Consider the following 20,962-nt stretch of genomic DNA (forward strand, 5'->3'; position numbering starts at 1 on the left):
TCCTGACCCTGACCTGGTGGCCCACCCACTCCTGACCCTGACCTGGCGGCCCACCCACTCCTGACCCTGACCTGGGGACCCACCCACTCCTGACCCTGACCTGGGGACCCACCCACTCCTGACCCTGACCCTGGCGGCCCACCCACTCCTGACCCTGACCTGGGGACCCACCCACTCCTGACCCTGACCCCACGCTGTGCACTCCCAGGCCCAGGCCCCCCGGGGCCCCTGCGGCCCGCTGCCCCGTGTGGGCGGGTGGGCCCCAGCCTCTGCTGGAGTCTTCGTGGCTCTCCTGTCGCCTTTCTTGAGCCCCGGGTGGTGCTTCCTCTACGGTAAGGCACCCCTCACCACCGCACCTGCTTGCGCTCTGCCCTCTTCAGACGTGGCGCTCGCCCGGGCCTCTGGGTGACACCTCCTCCAGGGGCAGCCCAGGCCTTGGCTGGGGCTCGCTGCCTTCCCACTCGTGGGGCCGCGGCCTTCCTTGTCACCGGATAAGCCGTGGGGTGTTCCCACAGCCCTGCAGCAGGACGCAGGGCGCCCGAGGCCGCGTCTAAGGCGATCGCAAGGGTTATGCAGAAGGTCGGACGCAGAGCGCCTGCCGTGTGTCGGGCAGCCCATCCGTCTCTGAACAAAGTGCGTTTCTTCTGAGGAATCTCGAGGGGTGAACAGTGTCCCTGGGTCCCCTCATGCAACATGCAGGTGGTGGGGGCAGGGCGGACCCCCCCCTCCCCCCCAGGACCACGCAGCCCCAGCCGCCGCTGCCCCCGCCGACTGCCCCAACCCAGACCCACTAGGCGCTTTTTCCCCTGGGCCCCAGGCGGCACCTGCAAGGTGAGGTCAGGAGTCCTGCCCCAAGGCGTGGTCTTGGGGCTCTCGGGCCCGTCCTGTGGGTGAGCGGAGGGGTGCTGCTGCTTCCCCGACCAGGCCTGCCGTGGAAAGGCCGCTCCTGTCTTCGTCGGCTCTTCAAGGGCAAGAGGAACTGAGCAGCACTGGCCTTTTTCCAGGCGCGTGTCAGCCCCGGGCCCCGCGCCTGGGGCGGACGCGCGATTGGCAAGCAGGCGGCTCTGTGGGCACAGCAGGGCTGGGCGGGTGCCTCCCTGGGGCCAGTGAGGGAGCGCCTGGTAGCTTTTCAAGCTTGACTTCTCCCGTCCTCTCGTCCTTCCAGCCCGGGGGGCGCCCCACAGGTGCTGATCAGGCGGAGACTAGAGGGAGTGCGGCCGCGCCTGCTCCTCCCCGGGAGCCCTGCGGGCCGCGGCTGCACGCCTGGTGGATGTAGTGGACGCCAGCCTCCCGGGAAGGCTCCTGGCCGGCGGGTTGTCAGGACAGCAGCGTCTGCGGGAGAATGAATGGGTGTACCGGGCTGTGTTGCCCAGGTGGTGCCCAGGCAGCCGGAAGGATTGTCGCGGGTTCAGGGTCAGTTGCAGGCCTGGAGGGCGCTGCTGGCACTGTCTGCAGGCTGGAGCCTCGGTCAGAGTGGCTGCTGGGGTCCTCTGGCGACTCGGGAGCACACGGGTGGACGGTGCTATCTCAGTTTCACGTTGGCCCGAGCTCACAGCACGGTGCGCTCAGAGCCCGCGGCCTGGTGCTGCCCTCTGACCGCCTGGCCCGGCCGGGACGGCAGGGAGGCGTCGGGCCCCCCAGCCCTGTGCCCCCCTGGCCTGGCTGTTGTCCTCGGGCAGCTGTGCTCCTTCCCTCTCCTCTTGGTCCTGGTTCTGCTGGTCCTGGTTTTTATCCCGTCTCCTGTGCTGGGCCATGAGCTCCCTGAGGACAGGAGGTGTGACCTTATGAAACCCTTTTCCTCATTTTTCATTTCTGTAGTGCTCACCTCGAGGCTAGGGGCTCAGGGTGCTCAGTGAGTGAAGGCCCGAGCCTGCGCTGACCAGCACCCCCGGGACGCCGTGGGGCCTAGAGAGACCGGTGCGCACGAGAGGTCGGGTCACCTCATTACTCGGCTGCTGTCTCCTCCCGGAGGTGCTCCTGAGGGCCAAGTGCGAGGGTCCGGGCAGCTACTCTAGAGGGTCTGAGGGCCCCCACTGCGTCTGGCCCTGCGCCCCTGTTGCCCCAGGGGAGCTGCACCAAACCAGCCTTGGGCCCCCTCCCCAGAATTTGGAGCTGTCCCACCCCTGCAGTTACAGGCTGGTAATGGATCGGCTAAATTGAGTTATATTCATTACGGTTGGACTTGAATTGAAATTGCAGAGGGTGATTTTCCTTCTCACGTTTCAAGGTCAGATGAGAGTATTTTCTGTGTGGCCTCTGTTTATCTGGGAATGCAAACTGAATTTGGTGGTTCCGGTTGATAGGATGTTGGGGGCGGCGGCCGGGCGGCGGGCCCCTCAGCCTGCTCCTCACCGGCCCCTTGATCGCAGTTACGTCAGCCTCTGCTTGCCTCGTTCTCTGGTTCTGTTTCCGCTGTTTGGATTTTTAAAATTTTTTTCTGAGAAATGTGTGCTGACCTTTGGAGACATTTAAGGATTGAAATTAGATGCTATACGTGAAGACGGCTGTGTGCCACCAGCCTGGGCATCCTGGGCTCCCCTCCCAGGTGGCCCTTCTCGAGTCCGAGCAGGACCCGGGCTGGAGGGGCACCTGCGTCCCGCCCTTGACTCCCCACACACGCCAGCGCTGCCCCTGGGTGAGACTTGGGGCGCCCTGAGCTCAGCCCCGTGAGCCCGGCTGGCTGGGCATCGGGGCGCCCGAGTACACAGGTGGGCTCTGAGTGGGTGGGCTCTGGAGGCTCCTCTGTCCGGGGAGTTATGGGTCCCCCTCTGGGCCCCCAGAAGCCACGCTGGTTTCCCCCCTCCTGCGTGTGTGCTGCCCCTGGGGCCCAGCCAGGCGCCACGGGGGCAGGAGCCCCTGTGTGGGGGGCACCCTGTCCTCTGGGACAGCGTTCCTGAAACCAGCGCCTGGCTCTGTCTCACCAGCCGCCCCGCCCTGTCGGGCTGCCACGCGGCTCCCGGCCAGGCCTGTGGACACCGGCGCGCCTCCCTGAGGCTGGACCAAGCTGGGCCGGGTCTTGGACCGGGCCGTCCTGCAAATGCAGGCCATGAGGCGGCCACAGGCCTCGCCGTGTGGCGGGCGTCTCATCCCTGTGGCGCTGAGGTTTGCCTCCAGGTGGGTTTGTGTGTTTGGTCGGGAAGGGGGACACTGAGCAGGCAGCAGTGGGGCAGGGCGGCCTGGCCCAGGGCTGCGGGTACGGGCGGGGTGCCTGTGGTAGGGCCGGGCGTCGGGGGCGGGGCCTGCAGGCTGTCCGCGTGCTCCTGTGGGAGCATCGGTCTCGGGGGCCCTTCCTCCCGTGAGTACCCCCCCACCTGGCTCCCTCGTAGTCCCTCCGTCCACTGTTTATCCTCTGGGCCGTGGCTTCCAGCAGTAAACCCTGAGTTCTGGCGGTGAGAAAGTCCCTGTTGTGTGGGGGGCCCCGGCGGTGTAGTGCCCCCTGGTTCCCCCACCCCGGGGGGAGGCAGCGGAAGCTGAAGCCCTTCTGGCTGGAGGCCGGCCGCCCCTAAGCTGCCCTGCCATCCTTGCCACCTGAGAGCTTCTCCTGGATCTGACCACCTGGACGCTGGTGCTCGTGCCGAGTGCCCTGTACCCCTGCCCGCCCACTCCCTAGCCAGGGGTCCCGAGGGCCTCCTGTGCCCTGGACCACTCACCGTATGAACACACGTACGCGCGCACACACACATGTGGGGCGCTGCACCCCGAGAGCCCTTGCTGTGGCTGACACACACACACCCACGCACACACACCCGCCCCACACCCATGCACACACACACACTCCACCACACACCCACACACCCACGCGCGCACACACACACACCCCACCACACACACGCGCGCACACCCATACCCCAACACACACACACACCCCCGACACCCATGCACACACACACCCCAACACACACACACACACACACCCCCGACACCCATGCACACACACCCCACCACACATACCCACGCGCGCGCGCACGCACACACACACACACACACACATCCCCCTCTGCACCCGGGGCCCCCTCTGTGGGCCTTGCCTGCCGCCTCAGGGCGTCTTGGCGGCCCTGCCGTTGGAGCTGCTGGTGACCTTGCTCCCAGCCGAACCCCTGACCTCCTTTGGGTACGTGTGCATGGCTCGCTTGTGTCCCTGAATCCTGCTGGGTCTTGCCCGCCAGCCGCGCCCCACGTGGGGTCAGCTCGCTCTCTCCCCTCTTGTCTGCCTCTGGGACCTCGGCTCCAACCCGCAGCCCTGGAGGGTTTTCAGCTTTTGAGGATTCCCTGAGGAGCTGTGGTAGCCCCGAGCCGCGTGGTCATCCTCGGGTGGCTCTGCGGCTGCCCCAGGGGTGTGGCTCTGCGGCTGGCATGCAGCCCCGTCCTTCCCAACGAACACACGGCCGCCTGCCTGTCCCCAGTGGCCCGGGACACGTGGCCACTGTACTAGAGTGGCTGGCAGTGGGCCCGTGCCCTTGTCGGCGGAGGTGTGTGCCGGGTCCTTGCGCTGGACAGAGATGCTGGGGAGCGCGTGTCGGCCGGGTCCGCTCTCGCCCGGGGCAAGGATGTGCGGAGGACTCTGAGCAGCTGGGGATGGTCACTGACAGTGACCTGTTTGCTGCCATGTGACCGCCAGGCATCTGAGCCTTGGCGGGTGCCTGGTGCTGCCTGGGGAACACTCCCGGGCACTCGTCACAAATCAAGCTCTGCCTCCTCCCGCTGTCCCAGCGAGCGTCTGGACCATGTCACTGCCCAGAGGGATCACGCACTTCAGGGCTGTTCTTGGTGGGAACTCGGGTCCAGCCACAGGAGCACCGTTTCCGCCCTCTGAGCTGCCCTGCCAGGCAGGCCTGGGTGGGAAGCCACTGCCCCAGACGCAGCTCAGAGTGGGGCCCCGACAGGGCCAGTGTCCTTCCCGGCTGGGCTGCCCGGCCCCGCCCTGCCCTCCTGCCTCCCAGCGGTGCTGCGCGGCCAGGAGAAGGGCATGGTGGCTCCTGCAGCCTCACAGAGCCTGACGCCCTTCACCGCTCCTCGCACGCAGGCCTTTCTGTGCGGGGTGCGCTGAAGACGACAATGTCCGGGCAGCAGGCGCGGCCCCGCCTGCAGAGCGCGCTCTCGTGCTCAGGCCTTACCCCCTCCTGCGGACGCTGGCGCAAACAGGCGTTAATGGACGCACATGCCGGCCGGCCACTCCCCTGAGAACCGAGGGCCTCTCTTTGAGCTCCCAGGGGTGCACGAAAATGCCACTGACCCCAGGGTTCAGCGTGAGCACAGAGCCAGAAGTTTAATTTTTTATGAGTTTCTCCCCTGCTTCAGCAGAAGGGCCACGATGGAGCGAGAGAAAGTTCCCACGGAGAGGAGGGGTGTGTGGAGAGAAGATTCCCGCGGAGAGGAGGGGCTGTGCGATTGGACGCCTGTGTCCCGCCCAGAGGTGCTGGCGGCCGTGTGTCGGGCTGCAGGCCTGTTCTGCCGAGTCTGCTCCCCCACAACCCCACCCCAGGCGCTCCGGGAGGGGGGCCCGGCCTGTGGGCAGGTGGGGCAGGCTGATCGGGGACGTTACCGGGTGAGATCTTGGAAACGTCGGGAAAGCAGGCTCCTGGGGGAGCAGCACGTTTGCGCCAGTTTGTTCAGCCCTTGTCCCCGAGGCCGAGCTGTTCACGGTCCCTCCTCTCCTGCCCATGGGGGCGTCCCCACCCTGCGAGGTCACTCCTGTGGGCACAGCCTGTGCTCCTAGCCGCTTCCTCGAGAAGCTGCAGAAGCCAGCGCCCCCTCCTCCTCCGTCCCCTGCGGGCATCTCTGCTGCTTTGTTCTGGGAGGTGGTCTTGGCCCCACTCGCTCCCGGCTGCTTCTTCCGTGCAGCCCTCCTCGGCTGCTCTTCGTCCTCTGTCTGCCTGCCCTCTGGCCCCTGTGGCCCTCGCACACTCCGGTGGCTTCAGAGCCCCTGGTGCTGCCCTCTGTGGGTGGGTGCGCTGCCCCGTAGGCTGACCGTCTGCTCTGCCTGCCCTCGCTCTGGCCCTTGCTCCTGAGGTGACCGCGTGCTCACTTCCTGTCTGCCTCTGCCCCGTGGCTCCTGCGCCCCCACCCTCCTCTCCAGCCTTCTTCTCCAGCTCTGCCCTGCCAGGCGGTGCAGGAGGCGCTGGGGGGAGGGAGCCGCACGCCTTGGGCAGGAGGCCTGCCAGCCCTCCTCTGAAGAGGGCCCCCCCCCCCGCCGCTCCCCCTTGTGCTTGGGGTGCGGGGCAGCACAACCCCGCCCCCTGCCCTCGGCCTGCTCAGACAAGGGAGACCAAGCTTCTCTGTTTAAATCACGAGGCGGAGCTGTGATTCAAGTGCTCTGAGCATCCCCACCTGAAGTCAGTGATTCCAGAGTCATGTCACAGCCCTTGATTGTTCAGTTGGCCTTTGAATAGTTCCAGATTGAACTGGAGCTCAAAATAGCCTGTTAACAAGTCTGTTCCAAATGAATATTTATACACTTGTTTTTAAATATCATTTTATGCTTTAGTTACACATCACCTCGAGGTGGCAGGTGCCGTTGGCCAGCTGTGCAGCGGGGTCAGGGGGCTCAGTCTTAGGATGAGGCTTTCTGGCGGGGCTGCCTGGGGTCAGGCGGCAGGGCAGGCGCGGGGTCCTTGGGGGATAACATGCCATCTCCTGCGGGGGCTGAGCCCTGTTTAGGAGCCCAGACCAGGAGTCCTCTTACGGCGTTCTCTAAATGTGTGTTTCACGTTCACTCTCAAATTAGCTGTTTACAGAATTGCAGTAAATTATAGTAAAAAACTACAGGCTTGCTCAGATGTGAAATAGGAAAGGTTAGTGTGGTGGAGACCACCCCCAAGGAGAGCGCTGCCCGCCATCCCTGTGGATTAAGGTTTTCTTGAAAATCGTGTAATCGAGGCAAGAAAATAATTGGACACCCAAGAATGATGCAAGGTGCAGGTGGCCTCTGTAGGCCTCAGCTCCAGCTGTTCATGTCTTCAGAGTCGTCTCGGTGTAGTCTTTGGGCGTCAGCCCAGGTAAATGTTACAACTCGCAGCTTATGACGGGATCCTGATAAAACCTCCAAAGGAAAGAACAGGAACTTCTCTGGTGGTTCAGTGGTGAAGACTCCGTGCCTGTGGTGCGAAGGCTGTGGGTTTGATCCCTGGTTGGGGATGGTGCATGGCGTGGCTGAAAAAAGACGGAAAGGAACAGAGGAGAATATTAAAGGTTTTTTGGAAAGAGGTTTTCTCTACTTGGAGTGGTGTGAGCTTGGCGTCTGACGTCCACACCGCATGGTGCTCCTGCCACGCCCGATGCCCCGGGGCTGGCACCTCCCTGCCCTGCGGTGGCGCGCCTCCCAGGAGCTCTCCTGGTAGCACGGGGGTGTCTGTGTGCAGGCACCTCTGACGTGGGCGGGATGGGACAGGGCTCTGAAAGTCAGTGTGGGAACAGTCCAAGGCAGAGGACGGCCCAGCAGGCTGTGAAGGAGGGGGTGCATTTTGAGGGGAGTGCTGGGCTTTGGGCCCAGGGCCGCCCACCCCGGTCTGTGGTTGAGGGTGGCTCAGGGCCCCCGGGTCCACCCTGCTGGAGCTCTGCACGATCTGGGGGTGGGAAGGGGCCTCCGCGGGTCTGTGGGAAGTCCTCCAGGCTGGCCTGGCTCTTTCAGAGGCACCTCCGAGCGCGTGGCCGGCGATCTTCCCCACTGCGTGAGGCGCGTTCTGGGGTCACCCTGGGCCCCGTTTGAATCCGGAGTCTCAGCTGTTCAGAAGTGGGGGGTGGGCTGGGCACGCGTGCGGCTCTGTCTGGGGGCTGAGTGATGTGTGGGCACTGGGCCTGACCCCTCTGCCCTTCGGCCCCTGCAGCGCCCGGGAGCTGGAGAAGGCGCGACTGCAGCTCCAGGAAGAGGCCCGCCAGCTCGGCGGCCAGCTGCTGGAGGAGAGGAAGCGGCGTGAGACGCACGAGGCCCTGGCGCGGCGGCTGCAGAAGCGAGTGCTGCTGCTGACGAAGGTACGAGCGGCGCCCGGGGCCAACCCCCACCCCCGTGTCCACCCTCCCAGGCCAGCGGCTCAGGGCCCCTGTGTCTTCAGCCCCAGGCCAACGGCCCCCGGCCGGCCCCCGCGTCCACCCTCCCAGGCCAGCGGCCCCCGGCCGGCCCCCGCGTCCACCCTCCCAGGCCAGCAGATCCCCAGCCGGCCCCCGCGTCCACGCTTAGTCGTCTCCCCAGGCCTATGCTGGCCTAGTGTCGGCCACGTGGTGCACTCATAGCCCTCAGCAACGTGTCTCACTGCTGGAGCGGTTAGCCACCCGCGGAGCTGCCTGGGAGTCACGGCTCAGGCCAGGCCGGCTCCCCTGTCCCTAGGGGGGGCGTCTTGGCCATGTGGCCGCCTTGTCTTCACCCTGCCTCTTCAGGAGGCTCTGAGATGCTGACCCGGAAGCCCCGCTGCTCCTCTCCTCCTGAGGGCCTCACGTGCTGACCGGGGCTCGGTCGTCGGCCCCAAGACCCTGGCTCCTCACGCGGGTCAGCCTCCCTCTGGCCCCAGGCAGGCCCAGCCTCTCCTTCAGAGCCCAGTGAGCAGAGGCTGGCATGCACTGTGGGCCGGGGTCTCCAACTGTGCTGAGCCTGGGGCTTCTGATGTCTGCCTCGATAAGCAGAGCATGAATTAAGGTTTTTGTGTGAGAGAGCGTAATTTAAGACGTTGCCGTGGATGCTGAAATTTCAGAAGACGAGGCAGGAAAAAGCCAGAATCTGTCCTGAGATGCTCTCGTGGGGGGCAGGTGGGGCCGTCCAGCTGCTGGCAGGCTGATGCTGAGGGGCTGGGCGGGCCCCGACCTGGGAGGGGGCAGTTCTGCCGGGACGCACCAGGAGCTAGTACTACGTGTGACAACCGTGTGTTCTTGACGGTTTGATAAAACCCCGGGACCTCCTGGTCATGAGTCAGCTGGAGGAAGCCTGCTGTCTCATGGCCTGTGCCCCGCGGGCGTGCCCTGCTGTGAGTGTTGGGTGAGGCTCGTCCCACCAGTGATGTAGCAGGTGCCCCTCAGGGGAGACCCTCAGCCCCGCTGCCTCCGGGGCGGCCGCGCTTGGCCCCCTGGGCTGGCTCCCCAGGCCCTTCCCCTCTCCTCCGTCTCTCGTGTGTCCTGGTGTCTTTGCTGTGGGACACGCTCACGATACAGGCGTGTGGTCGGCCCGACGGAAGCTACGGTCCCGGGGACAGGCGGGCAGGGCTGACACCCCCTGGTGCCTGCAGACGTGGCAGGTGCAGAGCTCGGCTTGGCTCCGGAGGAGTTTTGAAGGTGCTGAGGGTGGAGCTGAGACCTGGGACTTTGACCTTGGTGGAAGGAGCGTGGAGAACCGGGCTTCCCTGGTGGGGAGCCCCAGTGTGGACGGCAGGAAGCCGCTGCGGCTCCAGACAAGACATTGGAAAGAACAGGGCAACCGAGGTCCACCAGCCATTGCTGACCCTCGTCCAACCTGAGGGTGCAGGGCGCGCGAGAGCCCAGAGGGGAGGCAGACGAGCTCAGGGCCAGGGCTCCGACGGGCGCCAGCGGCGCCGGGGCCTGACATCTGGGCTGGAGGCTGTGTGGTCCCTGATGCAGGAAGCACAGAGCTCTCCCCGGAGACGGGCGGGAGACCGTCCCTGTGATCGCAGGAGCACGGCTCGCTCGCTGGGTCTCTGTCCTCAGCCAGAGCTCAGGCCGGGTGACCCCGGCCCGCTCTGAGTGCTCCGTGCTGCTCCACACGGAAGTCGCTCAGCCGGCCTGGTGGTTCTCACTGAGACAGTGCTCGCGGGGTGCTGGGAAGACTCCAGAAGGACCAGATGGGGGTTCCTGAAGGTTCAGAAATGGAACCACCGTGCGACCCAGCGGTCCCGGCTCTGGGCGTTTATCCAGAGGAGACAGAAGCAGCGTCTTGCAGAGAGCTCCGCACCCCTCGTTTGTCGCAGCTCTGTTCCTAAAGCCCGGAGGACCTCTCGAGGGGTGGAGGGTGTGCGGCGGCTGCTCCTCAGCCGTGGAGATCCTGCCGCCTGCGACGGTGTGGCTGGACCTGAGGGGGTTACACTGAGGAGATTACTCAGACAGAGATGGTCTTGCCTGTGGGTGGGATCTAAGAAAGCTGAGCTTATGAAAGAGGCCAGGCTGGAGGCTGCCGGCGGCGGGGGTCGGGTGGGAGGGATGGGGGAAAGTGGTCAGGAGGACAGATAAGGGGTGGTGGGGGGTGGACACAGGGCAAGGCCCACCCCTGCCTGTCCGCCCCGCGAGGCTCTGGGCTGCCCGTGCAGCGGGGCAGAGGGTGCGTGCCTCCCGGTGGGCGGCTCTCCGGCCTCAGCTGCTTGTGGCCCCAGAGCAGCCCCTTCAGGCTTTGGGAGGAGTCACCCCGTGGGCCTGCGCGGGCCCTGCCGTGGTGTTAAGGCTGGTCCACTTCCGTGCAGTGCAGTCACAGCCAGTGAGGCTCTCTGGGAGGGTGCAGCCCCTGACCGTCCGCAGGTGGCACAGCCTGGCCGCTTGGAGAGCTCACGAGCTGTCCCCGTGCAGGGCCCACCAGCCCCGTCGATGTCACCCACGGCTGGTGCCCGCGCTGCCCCGCGAGTGAGTGTCCTGGGGCTGGATTGGTGGCCTGGAGGCCTGCTCTCCGTCAGGGAGGGCTGCCTCGGCTCTGGGCGTGGACTCCCGCCCGGGGCGCGGGGCAGGGGCGCCTGCTCGGCGGGGCTGCGTGTCCACCGGTGCCTCTGCATTCACACGCTCATGCTTGGCTTCGGTCTTGGGCGCTTTCTGCCCTTGAGAGTCACTGCTCCCGGCTCCCAAGGCAGGAAATTTCCACTCCTCTCCCTGGCTCAGCAGGTTGGAAGGCAGCGGTGCATTCTGGCCTGATTCAGCCCGGCCTGGCCCGCTGCGCTCACGGGCGTAGGTCTGAGAGGCACGTTGGTTGCCTGGCACTGACGGACGGCTTACATCGCCTGTCACTTGGAGGCGTGTTTGTGAGGGGTCGATATGGTCGCCCACGCGGCCTGGGTCCAGCACGCAGGATCCGTCCTGCCAGCCGAGTGATTAAGCCGTTCGTCAGGCCAGTCTGCGGAGGGTGGCCAGCCTGCTGCCTCCGGCTCGGTGCGGGGTGCGGCCCCGCCCGCGTGGCCCCGTGGGTTCACACAGGGCCCCCTCGTGGTCTGTGAGCTCCCTCCTCGGGGCACCTCCTCGCGACAGCTGTCTGGCCTTGAGGTGTGGTTGCTCACGTTTCCCTGTGCTTCCTGGGGAGGCGCCCCCACCCTCTGGGCACCCCCAGCCCGGCCCTGGGCCGGTGTGGCGAGTGCACTGTCCCGCCCTCCGCTGGGCACTGGGCCAAGCCCGCCAAGGGGGCGCCCGCTCCCGCGAGCCACCGAGGGCCCTGCTTCCATGCTTGACATTTCGGAGTACAGTGTTTGGAGCGTGCGATTTTATTTTGAGACCTTATTAAGCATCTCCAGTCTAAGAGTTTAATTGTTACTGATAGCTAAGAGTGTAATTACCTTGGTGAAATACCCTGACTATTTTAAGCAATTGAAAACTGGCTTCCAGAACTGGGTGAACACAGACCATTTTCCTATTTGAAATGCGCTATTTCCAGCGCGCCCCTAATACTCCACAATATGGTTACAGAATCCTATTTATAGACTTTAAGCAGTGAAAGCTAACTTTTTGCATGAAATTTTAAAAAATGAAAATAAACTCCCCTCTTCTCCCCACCCCCAGTTCCCTGGGGGCGCGGCCTTTGGAGGAGGACAGCAGTTACTGCCGGCCGGCTTTCTCGGGGGCGTGGTCTGGGGGTGATGACATCCCCCTCATGGCTCCCCACCGTTGCTGCTTAAGAAACAGATATGAGGCAGAAGGTGAGGCAGGAAGTGCTGGGGGGCCCCCAGGAGAGGCCGGGGCTCCTCTTGCCTTGTGGACAGACGAGGTTGTGCTGGAGGAGGCCCAGGAGCAAGGTGGGCACCCTGCCTGGGCTGGGGGAGCCGTGTCACTAGGGGCTCCCTGAGGACGGGGCGCCCCCTTTGCCCAGGGGTCCACGCTGTGCCCAGGGGGCTCTGTTGAGCCTCCTGGTCCTTTTCCGACCGAGGGCCTTGGCTTGGGTGTCGGCGTTGGCATAAGGCTGTTTATCTTGTGTAGATGCAGCTCTTTCTGTCCCTTGTGTTCACTGGGCGGCTTAGAGAAGGGCAGTCGTTACGTAGGAGCCGTGTGAGGCGGGGCTTGTCCAGCTGCTGCAGTGGGTCAGCAGCCAGTGGCTCCGCAGAGGGAGGTCCAGGCTTGGGCCGGGGCTGGCACGACCCCGCGGTTCTCTGCAGAAGCCCAGCGCCCCCAGAGCCTGCTGGTGCCCGCCCGCGGCGCGAGAGTGGCCTGCTGGCGGGAGTCTGCGCTCCTTCCTGATTGCAGGCGGCTCAGCCCCGCGGGCGGGGGCACAGCTCCGCCTCATGCGGAGTCCCGCGCACAGTTCCAGACTCCGTACACTGCGCAGTCTGGGCGTGTGTGTGTGTGTGTGTGTGTGTGTAAGGTCAGAAGGAGGGAGACCGCGGGGATTTCTGGGTTTTTCTGAGTTTCCCAGAGGCGATCCAGGCAGGTGGTCCTAACAGCTGTGTCCCCGGCAAGGGCAGGGTGAGGGCTGGCCCCTTTTCTGTGGATGCCCCGCGAGTGACGGGAGGGTCCTGGCCCGGGGACTGGTTGCGTCTCGCTGGGCACAGAGGCGCCACCTTGTCTGTGAGACCTGCAACCTGGGGAGGTGGGGGCCTCGGTGTCCCATCAGTGAAGGGCCTGCTCCCGCCTTGCCCGCCCTGTTTGGAGGTTTTCGAGGGTGCAGGGAGTCAAGAGGGGCATTTGGTGGGAGGCGTGTGGCAGGCCCCTCTCCCGGGCCTGCTGACTCCCGAGTGAGCAGGCGCGTCTGGTGCTGAGCGGGCGGCGGCGCCTCCCTGTGGGCCGCCTGCTTCCGGCTCGTCACCTTGACGCTGGCGCTTTGTGGGTGGCGGCGGGCTGATCTTTGCCTGCCAGAGCCTGCAGACACTCCCTGCTTCAGTGTTCTGACCGCTTGCACGTGCGTGTGACGCGGCACACGGCTTGATCTGGGGTGTGAGCGAAGCAGGCAACAAGACGGTTTTCCCCATTGCAAGTGTCGTTACTCCAGCACCGTTTCTGGAACGACCCTTCGTCCCCTGTGTGCGGGCTGGTTGCTGCCTGAGTTGCCGACGGGCGGCGGAGCTTCTGCGCGCTGGTCCCCCCTGTCCTCTGCCAGCGCCGCCGCCTTCACTGCGGCCGCCCGGTGGTGCTCTGATGCGGCGGTAAGCTCCAGAGGGATTGCCGCCCTTCAGGAGTCTCCGGCTCATCCCGGTCCTTCGCTCGTCCTCGTACGTTTCAGAGCCCCTTTGTCAGTTCACGCACAGTCTGCTGGGGAACGGTTGGGGTTACAGCGAATTTACAGTTTGTACATCAGTTTGGGGATAAACGGCCCCTTAGCACCATTTCATCTTCTCACCCCGAGCGCTGGCTGTCCCATTCCTTTTCTGGGTCTTCGCGCACGCTCTCAGTGGCGGGCGTTTGCCGGTTTCTAGGGGGCGGTCTCGCGCCCTGTTAGGTACCCGCCCCCCCCCCCCCTCCCCGCGCGTGTTTCGTGTGCGGTAATGCGGCCTCCCAGGGTGGGCCTCCGCCGTGCGGCCCCCGGGCCCGCCAGGTGGGAGCAGCCCCCGAGGAAACCGCCCCCTCTGCACCGGCCTCGCGCCTGCACGTTCTCGCGCCCGACCCAGCGCTGCAGCCTCAGGAGCAGGGGGCGCGCGGGTCTCGGGAAGCCCCGGTGGCTCGCCGGCACTCGCGCCCTGTGTGCTGTCTGTCTCCGCAGACAGTCTTTGTTGGGTTATGGACTTCCCTGGCGGCTCAGGCGGTAAAGCGTCTGTCTATAATGTGAGACCTGGGTTCCATCCCTGGGTCGGGAAGATTCCCTGGAGAAGGAAATGGCAACCCACTCCAGTACTTCTTGCCTTGAAAATCCCGTGGACAGAGGAGCCTGGCGCAGGCTACTATCCGTGGGGCCACAAAGAGTCGGGTACTACCGGGCGACCTCACCTTCACTTTTGCTGGATTGTGGAAGTCCCCATCCAGCGGTCGTTTTCTAAGGGCTTGTATCATCAGTGTCTGCCCTGTGAATTTTGGTGTGGGTTATTTTTATTTTCCTGTTGAAAATGTTTTCTCACATCCTTTCTCACTTTGTAAAGGCCGACCTTCAGGCGAGGTTTGCACATTCCAAGCTCACTACGTAGCAGATGGGAAGGCTGGAAGGGGATTGAAAGAGCCCAGGCTCGATCACTCTGTCCTTCGCTGAAGCGCAGGTTCTCAGGGGCGGCTCCTGTGAGCTGTGCTCCATGCTGCGGCAGCATCGGGTAGGCAGGCCCAGCGTCGGGGTCCCCCTTGGGTTGTGGTAGAGCAGGCGGGCAAAGCTCGAAGAAGCCAGGGCACAGCGCCCGGGAGAGGAGACGTGCCGGAGGCTGCGGGTGGGTCAGTTTCCGACCTTCAGAAAGAACACAGTTTAGACCCACAGGGGTTTGTGACAGCAGTGGAAGGTGCATCTCAGCCAGCTTCCCGGGGGGGCAGGGGGGGCGACATCTCAGCCAGCTTCCCGAGGGGGGGGCAGCGGGGCGGGGGGGCGACATCTCAGCCAGCTTCCCGAGGGGGGGGCAGCGGGGCGGGGGGGCGACATCTCAGCCAGCTTCCTGGGAGGGGGGGCAGCGGGGCCGGGGGTGGGGGGCGACATCTCAGCCAGCTTCCCGGGGCTGCGGCGGGGGTGGTGGTGGGGTGGGCCGACATCTCAGATGGTTCTAGCGCAGCGTCAGGACCAGGCCTGATGTTCATGCAGTATGTGTGATTGTGTGAGTGTGAGTGTGTGTGTGCATATATGCATGAGTAAGTGTGAGTGCACTGTGTGAGTGTGAGTGCATGCGTGTGTTGAGTGTGAACATGCGTGTGTTGACTGCACGTGTGTGTGCATGCATATGTTGAGTGCGTGTGTGCATGCATGTGTGCGAGTGAGCTCATGCGTGTGTTGAGTGCATGTGTGTGCATGCGTGTGTTGAGTGCGAGTGCATGTGTGTGTTGAATGCTTGTGTTGAGTGTGTGTGCATGCGTGTGTTGAGTGTGAGTATGCGTGTGTGAGTATGCATGTGTTGAGTGTGTGCATGCGTGTGTTGAGTGTGAGTGTGCATGTGTGTGCTTTGTGCATGTGTGTGTTGAGTGCTTGCGTTGAGTGTGTGCATGCGTGTTGAGTGTATGTGTTGAGTGTGAGTGCGTGTGTTGAGTGTGTGTGCATGCGTGTGTTGAGTGCGTGTGTGTGCATGTGTGTTGAGTGTGAGTGTGTGTGTTGAGTGTGAGCATGCATGTGAGTGTGAGCATGCGTGTGTTGAGTGTGTGCATGCATGTGTTGAGTGTGTGTGCATGCGTGTGTTGAATGTGTGTGTGAGTGCCCATGCTTGTGTGCGAGTGAGCACGTGTGTGCAGGTGAGAGAGTGTGTGAGACGCTGCTGTCCTCGTAGAAGCCCTGCTCGGAACTCGCTGCCACCACGAAGGCCTCCTTAGGCTGCACCTCGGCCCCCGGCCTCCCATCCCCAGCCCTAATCTGGTTTCCATCTCTGGGAATTTTGGCATTCCAAGGACACTGTGTAACAGTGGCCATCGAGTCTGTGCCATTTAAGCTGCTGCTGATCGGCATGCCGTGGCTTTATTTTTTAGAGTGGCTTAGGTCTTTCAAGTAAGGCAGCAGACAGAGTTCCCGTGTCCTCTGCTGCCCGAGGCGGCCCTCCCGATGGCTCTGTGCACTGTGAGCGGCCCGCAGTCCAGCTGGGAAGCTCTGCGCTCCGTGAGCTGAGGCCCGCAGCCCACGCGCGGGTCGCCCTGCGCCGGGCCCTGTGGCTCTGGCCAGTGCTTGCTGTCGGGTGTGCCCACCGCAGGGCGCCGCTGTCAGCTGCCTCCTCCCGTGGGCCCCAGCCCTTTCGCTGTCTCGGTCGTTGCAGCTTTTCCCGAAGGTCGTGCAGCTGGGGTCCCGCAGGGTCGTCTTTCAGACTGGCCTCTGTCATCAGCGGTGTGCCTTCCGGGAGCCTCGGTGTCCTTTCTTGGCTTGATAGCTCCCTTCTTTTATCACTGAGTAAAATCCATTATCTGGATGGATCTGCTTGTTTACCCCTCACTTGCTGGAAGTCTCGCTTGCGTTTCTGAAGGCTTTCGTGTGGACCTGAGTTTTCCCGTCAGTACCGGAGCCGCCTGGAGAGTGTTCAGCTGTGAGTGCGTTTGATCGCAGCGCGTCCTGCAGCCGTCGTGGGCCCCTGCTGCGTGCAGCTTTCACACATCGTGTCTTCTCCCCTTTCTGTGGGAGCCCTGGAGGCAGGGGTGTTTCCGTGTCACTGTTGAGGACTCTGAGTCTCGGAGCAGGCGGGTGGCGTCGCACCTCGAAGCGGTGGGTCCTGCTCTGGTCTCTGCTTGGTCCCTCGGCAGTGGCTGCCGGCACCTTCAGCATCTCAGGTTTTGTTTCCATGACACCTGCGAGTGGAACCGGGTGGGCCTGGCTGTGGTGTTCAGAGGCCCCCGTCCACCTTCCCGTGACGGGTAAGGGGGCAGCGAGGACTCGGGGGCTGTGTGGTGTGAGCAGGCCTGATAAGCACTGCCCGGCCCCCTGGGGGTCTGCGGGGCCCCCTCAGCAGCAGCTGCCCCGGCCCTCACACCCCTGAGGCGGGAACCTACCCCACAGCCACCCCGGCCGGCCGGGCCTGAGCACCTCCTGTGGCTGCTGCCCCTAGCCCACGCTGAGGCCTCCCACCCGGGAGAAGAGCTGAGCACGTCTATTTCTCGGGCAGAAGAGCAGAAGGGCCACCAGCCACTTCCGATCACGCGTCTCCATGCTCCTCTCACAGCTGTCCTTGGCCTCGATGAGCTTCCTAATCTTGTTAGAAGGGTTTCTCTCCGTGCCTCCTCTTTTAATGCTGGGAATTCGTGGTTTGGGGAGCACAGGAGGAAATACTTAAGAAGCTCAGAACCTGCTCCGTCTTCTGAGAAGCAGAATCCTCTTTGTGTGACTCTGGTGTGCTCTTTGCCACCCACCGAGGCTTGGATCAGGGGTGCCATGCCCCTTCCCTGTTTCCCTCTCAGGAAACTGCAGTCTGAGTGCGGCCAGGATGCTGGTGGGATGGAGTGGTGGCTTGGGTTGGTGGCTCCTGCAGGGCGGGGCTCCTCTGGACCCCCCTCCCCTGCCCTCTGCCCATGACCCTGCCCCCGGTTAGGGGGAGTCCCGGGACTGGGGTATGGCTGTCCTGCCTGGGTGTCTGAATGCCGCTCTGCTCCCTGACAACAGTCTGCACCTGGGGCTGGCCTTCCTCTGAGGCCCCCTGGGCCTGGCTGCTCCAGGGCCGGGGTCGCGCTCTCCGCCCAGGAAGGGCGCGGGGCAGCGGTGTTCGCCTGCTTCACGTTCAGGCTCGGGTTCAGCCTCTGCTCTCTTCCAAGTGCCGGCCCCTGAATGCTGTCCCCCTGGGGGCCTCTTCCTGGCCCCCAGACAAACCCCGAGGAGGGTCATGAGCGCCAGCCGGCCCCACTGCTCGGCCCAGCGCCCCCCGCCCCAGCTGAGCAGGACCCTCTCGGCTGCAGAATTTAATTTCGCATGTTAAGATGCTGTCCTTTCAGGTTACCTTTCCAGGCTGACGTTTCTATTATGTCCATTTAAGTAAGGAAGTCCTCCTGTTTTGTTATGGGAAAACGCCATCTGCAGAGTTATTAGAAAGCCAACCTTATCGCCAGTATTGCATTATCCCACCAAGGGGGCAGCCGGACTGGGTCGCGGCAGGAAAAACTCCAGAGAGAAAAGCAATATTAGGAAATATAATGAAATCAAAACAAAATGCCTTTCATCTCTCTCCAGTTTGAAGATGTTTATTAAGATAGATTCATGGTTGCGTGGGAGAGGGGTGCTCTGGGTGGGCGGGGGGCTGTCGTGGCCTCCCTTAGAGAGCCCCCTCCTGTGGGCCGCGGGCCGCCCGTCTCCATGTCCCTGTGCTGAGGGAGCTCGGCTCCCCGCCCCGCCGTGCCGACCCAGGCGCCCCGGGCTCCGGAAGCCGCAGGCTCTGCGGGGGGCGTGGTCCCCAGGGGCCCGCACCCTGGGCTTGCGTGAGCCCCGGCGGCAGCCCTGGTGGGACTGTGACCCAGAGCCGTGCTGGATGCTCCGTGGATGCTCCCAGCTCAGCGCAGTGCCTGCCGCCAGCCTGCTCCCTGGGGAAGGGCGAGCGGCTCCGTTTGCAGGAGTGCTGGCCTGTGACCCCATGCCAGGAGGGGGATGCATGTCTGAGCCAGGATGTCCTTAAGCGGGACTCGAGTCACACCGCTTCGGTCTCAGCGCCCCCCCCGCCCCCCGTCTGTGTGTGGCACTAGGAGGCCTTGCAGTCCCGGCCGCTGCCCCGTGCGGCTGGCAGTGCCGCGCGGGCGCTGGCCTGGGAAGACGCCCTCCTGCCTCCCTGGTCTTCTGCCGCCTCCGTGCCCATCTCTGTCCCTCCCGAGAGGGCAGGGCCTGTGCTCTCGGGTTCCCCAGCAGTGAGCACACAGCGGGCACGTGGAACCTGGCTGGCACCCAGAATCTCAGCTCAGCGTCAAGTCCCTCACGTGACAGACGAGGAGGCCACTCGACTGGAGCCCCAGGGGCGAGGGGCAGCGTTGCGGCGGGCTGCAGCCTCCTCCCACTTCTTACTGTGCGAGGGGGGCTCTTTGTCGCCCCCCACACCCCCCAGGCAGCCCCCACACCCCTCCTGGCTGCCATTGAGCAGGGAGTGGGGCCGCCTAAGTGTGCGCAGTGAGGTCTCCATACAGATGTGTCTGATGCTGTGACTTAAAGGCCCGGGTGCTGATTGTTCCCCCAACAGTGAAAGTGAGCAGAGCAGCTCCCCAGAGCAGGTGAGCGTGGCCGGGCAGGCGTCCGGGGCGGTGTTCCTCTGACTGTGTGATCCCTGCCCCTCCCTGCGCTCCGGGAGGCCGCCCGTCCTCCCCCGGGGCTCCTCCCACAGCCCCTTCCTGGCTGGCTTGCAGCCTTTGTAAAACCGTCACAGTCTGTGCGCCAAGGCCGTAATTTTAAGCGTCTGTGTGACCCGTAGTCAGCGATGCAGTGTTCAATAATCAAGTGTGAGTACGTTCATTTTTTAATTAAACAATACAGTGACGTGAAAACTAGAACGGGTAGAATTTCCACGGTTCCCCCTCCCGAGTCGCCCTGCGCGCCCCTGGGTCCTGGCCCCGGTGGTGACTCTGGAGGGTGCTCCGGCTGGTGGAGGCGCCCGGCTGCGGGCGTCAGGCAGGCCTGGGGGCCGCGGGTATCGCCGCTCCTGCTTGGACTGCTCACGGGGGCGGGGACGGCGGAGCCACAGGCGTCGGCCCGGTCTGCACTCCCGTCCCCTGGGCCGGGTCCTCGCTGAGCTCAGCGCCCTGTGCGACACACTCCCTGCTCAAAGGCAGCCAGGAGGGGTGTGGGGGCTGCCTGTGGGACTTGGCCTGTGACTCCACTCACACGGCGTGCGGGGATGCAGGGCCGGCCCGGCAGGAACCAGAGCGCTCCGCACCCGGCTTCGCTCCTCGGTGCCTCTGTGCCGCCTGCGAAGCTCCGGTTCCCTGAGAACCCCTGTCCTTTGAGGTTCCTGAAGATAGTTTCCTGCGGAGCCCTGCACACTCACTCACCGCGTCACTGTGCCGGTCTGCCTGTTCACGGCTCTGGGAGATCCCACGGGCGGGGGTACCCCACGGGCGGGGCCTGTAGAGGTGAGCTTGCAAGCGCTGGACAGGCCCTGTCACTCCCAGTCTCGCTGTTAGTTCTTGGGGTCTTTGTGTGGACTTTGTGTTTCTAACCTACTGCGCTAAAATCCGCCGTCTCGTTTACTGAGCTGTGGCGCCTCTGTCTCCGTTTCCTCACCGGGCAGCCAGCAGGCCATGTTCCTCGCTCCGCCTCCCCGGCGCCCGCCCCCCCCCCCCCCCCCGCCCCGCACAGGCCCCCGGCTGGGGGTGTCTCCAGGGCAGGGCTCTGGCCGAGAGGGAGGCTGGGGGGCCGCCTGCCACAGCTGCCGGTCAGGAGGGTCTGCAGGCCTGGGAGGACGCGGCCGTTCTGGCTGCGAGTGTCCTGTGTATGCTTCAGATCTCCCTTGTTGTGGAGCCCTGTTCTCCTTTTAATTCAATTTCGAAGAAATCCAAATCTTTGAATAACCTTCATCCTGAAAGGAAAGGAAGTTGGCTGCAGGTGAAAATTGATGGTCATGCTCAAAGACATGGTTCCCTGCCAGGCAGCCTCTTGAGGCTGCTGCTAAAAATAGCCGCGGCGCCTCGCCGGGGGCGTTTGACTTGTCACCAGGCTGCTCCCGGCGATTATCGCAGGCCTTGCAGGTGCCCGCAGCGCCCTCGGCCATTCCGGCCCGGGCATGTCCGCCTTCGGCTTGCGGAGGCCTGACGGCTCCTTCCCTGCCCCCTGCCCGCGCTGGGTCATCCGGGTTCCTCTGAAAGGTTGTGAATGCGGAGGGACCCCATACCGCCCTCCCCCCGGTGGAGGCTCCCAGGGTCCTCTGTCTGGGCCTGGGCCCTCCTGTCACTGTCTTTGGCTCCCGGCTCCTTGCCCCTCCAGGCTGCCCCCATCAGGCAGGGCGCCGGGCCCGGGTCTCTCTAGGCTCACCCTGGCATGGGCCTGGCCACGCGGCTCACTGAAAGCTGCAGCAGGGCAGGAGGCGGCGGTCCCGCAGGGTGTCCAGTGAGGGGGCGCTGCCTGGTCCTTATGGGGCCCCGCTGCGCCCAGGCTGGCCTATTCTGGGCTCTGTGGCGGCTCTTCTGCAGGAGGCCCCAGCCGCTGCCCTGGAAGCCTGCTTTTGCTCACCGAGCTCTTGAGGGGCTTGGAGACCCAGCAGCTGCGCCTGCAGCGGGGGCCGCCCTGTGCGCCTGGGCGGGGAGGTTTCGCTCCACGCTCTATTCTGGGGAAGAGGAGCCTGGGACTGCGGCT

At 64.3% G+C, this 20,962-nt stretch overlaps 1 protein-coding gene across 13 annotated transcripts in view; it reads left to right on the top strand.

The window, feature by feature from the left end:
• The window catches only part of MAD1L1 (mitotic arrest deficient 1 like 1), a 293,088-nt gene that overhangs the window by 113,979 nt on the left and 158,147 nt on the right, over positions 1-20,962 (top strand). For 11 of the 13 annotated variants that reach the window (XR_006058001.1, XM_042240605.2, XM_060406090.1 and 8 more), the window contains one exon: positions 7,824-7,968. The exons of 1 other annotated variant lie outside the window; for it this stretch is intronic. Coding sequence is in view for 9 of the 12 variants with exons in the window: in XM_042240605.2 (XP_042096539.1) it covers positions 7,824-7,968 (145 nt within the window). In the remaining 3 variants the exon portion in view is untranslated. Of the gene's footprint in view, positions 1-7,823; positions 7,969-18,999; positions 19,114-20,962 lie in introns of those variants that run through there. One more of the 13 variants, XM_042240609.2, reaches the window with a different exon arrangement.

The sequence above is a fragment of the Ovis aries genome, chromosome 24, assembly GCF_016772045.2.
Source record: "Ovis aries strain OAR_USU_Benz2616 breed Rambouillet chromosome 24, ARS-UI_Ramb_v3.0, whole genome shotgun sequence".
Taxonomy (NCBI): Eukaryota; Metazoa; Chordata; class Mammalia; order Artiodactyla; family Bovidae; genus Ovis; species Ovis aries.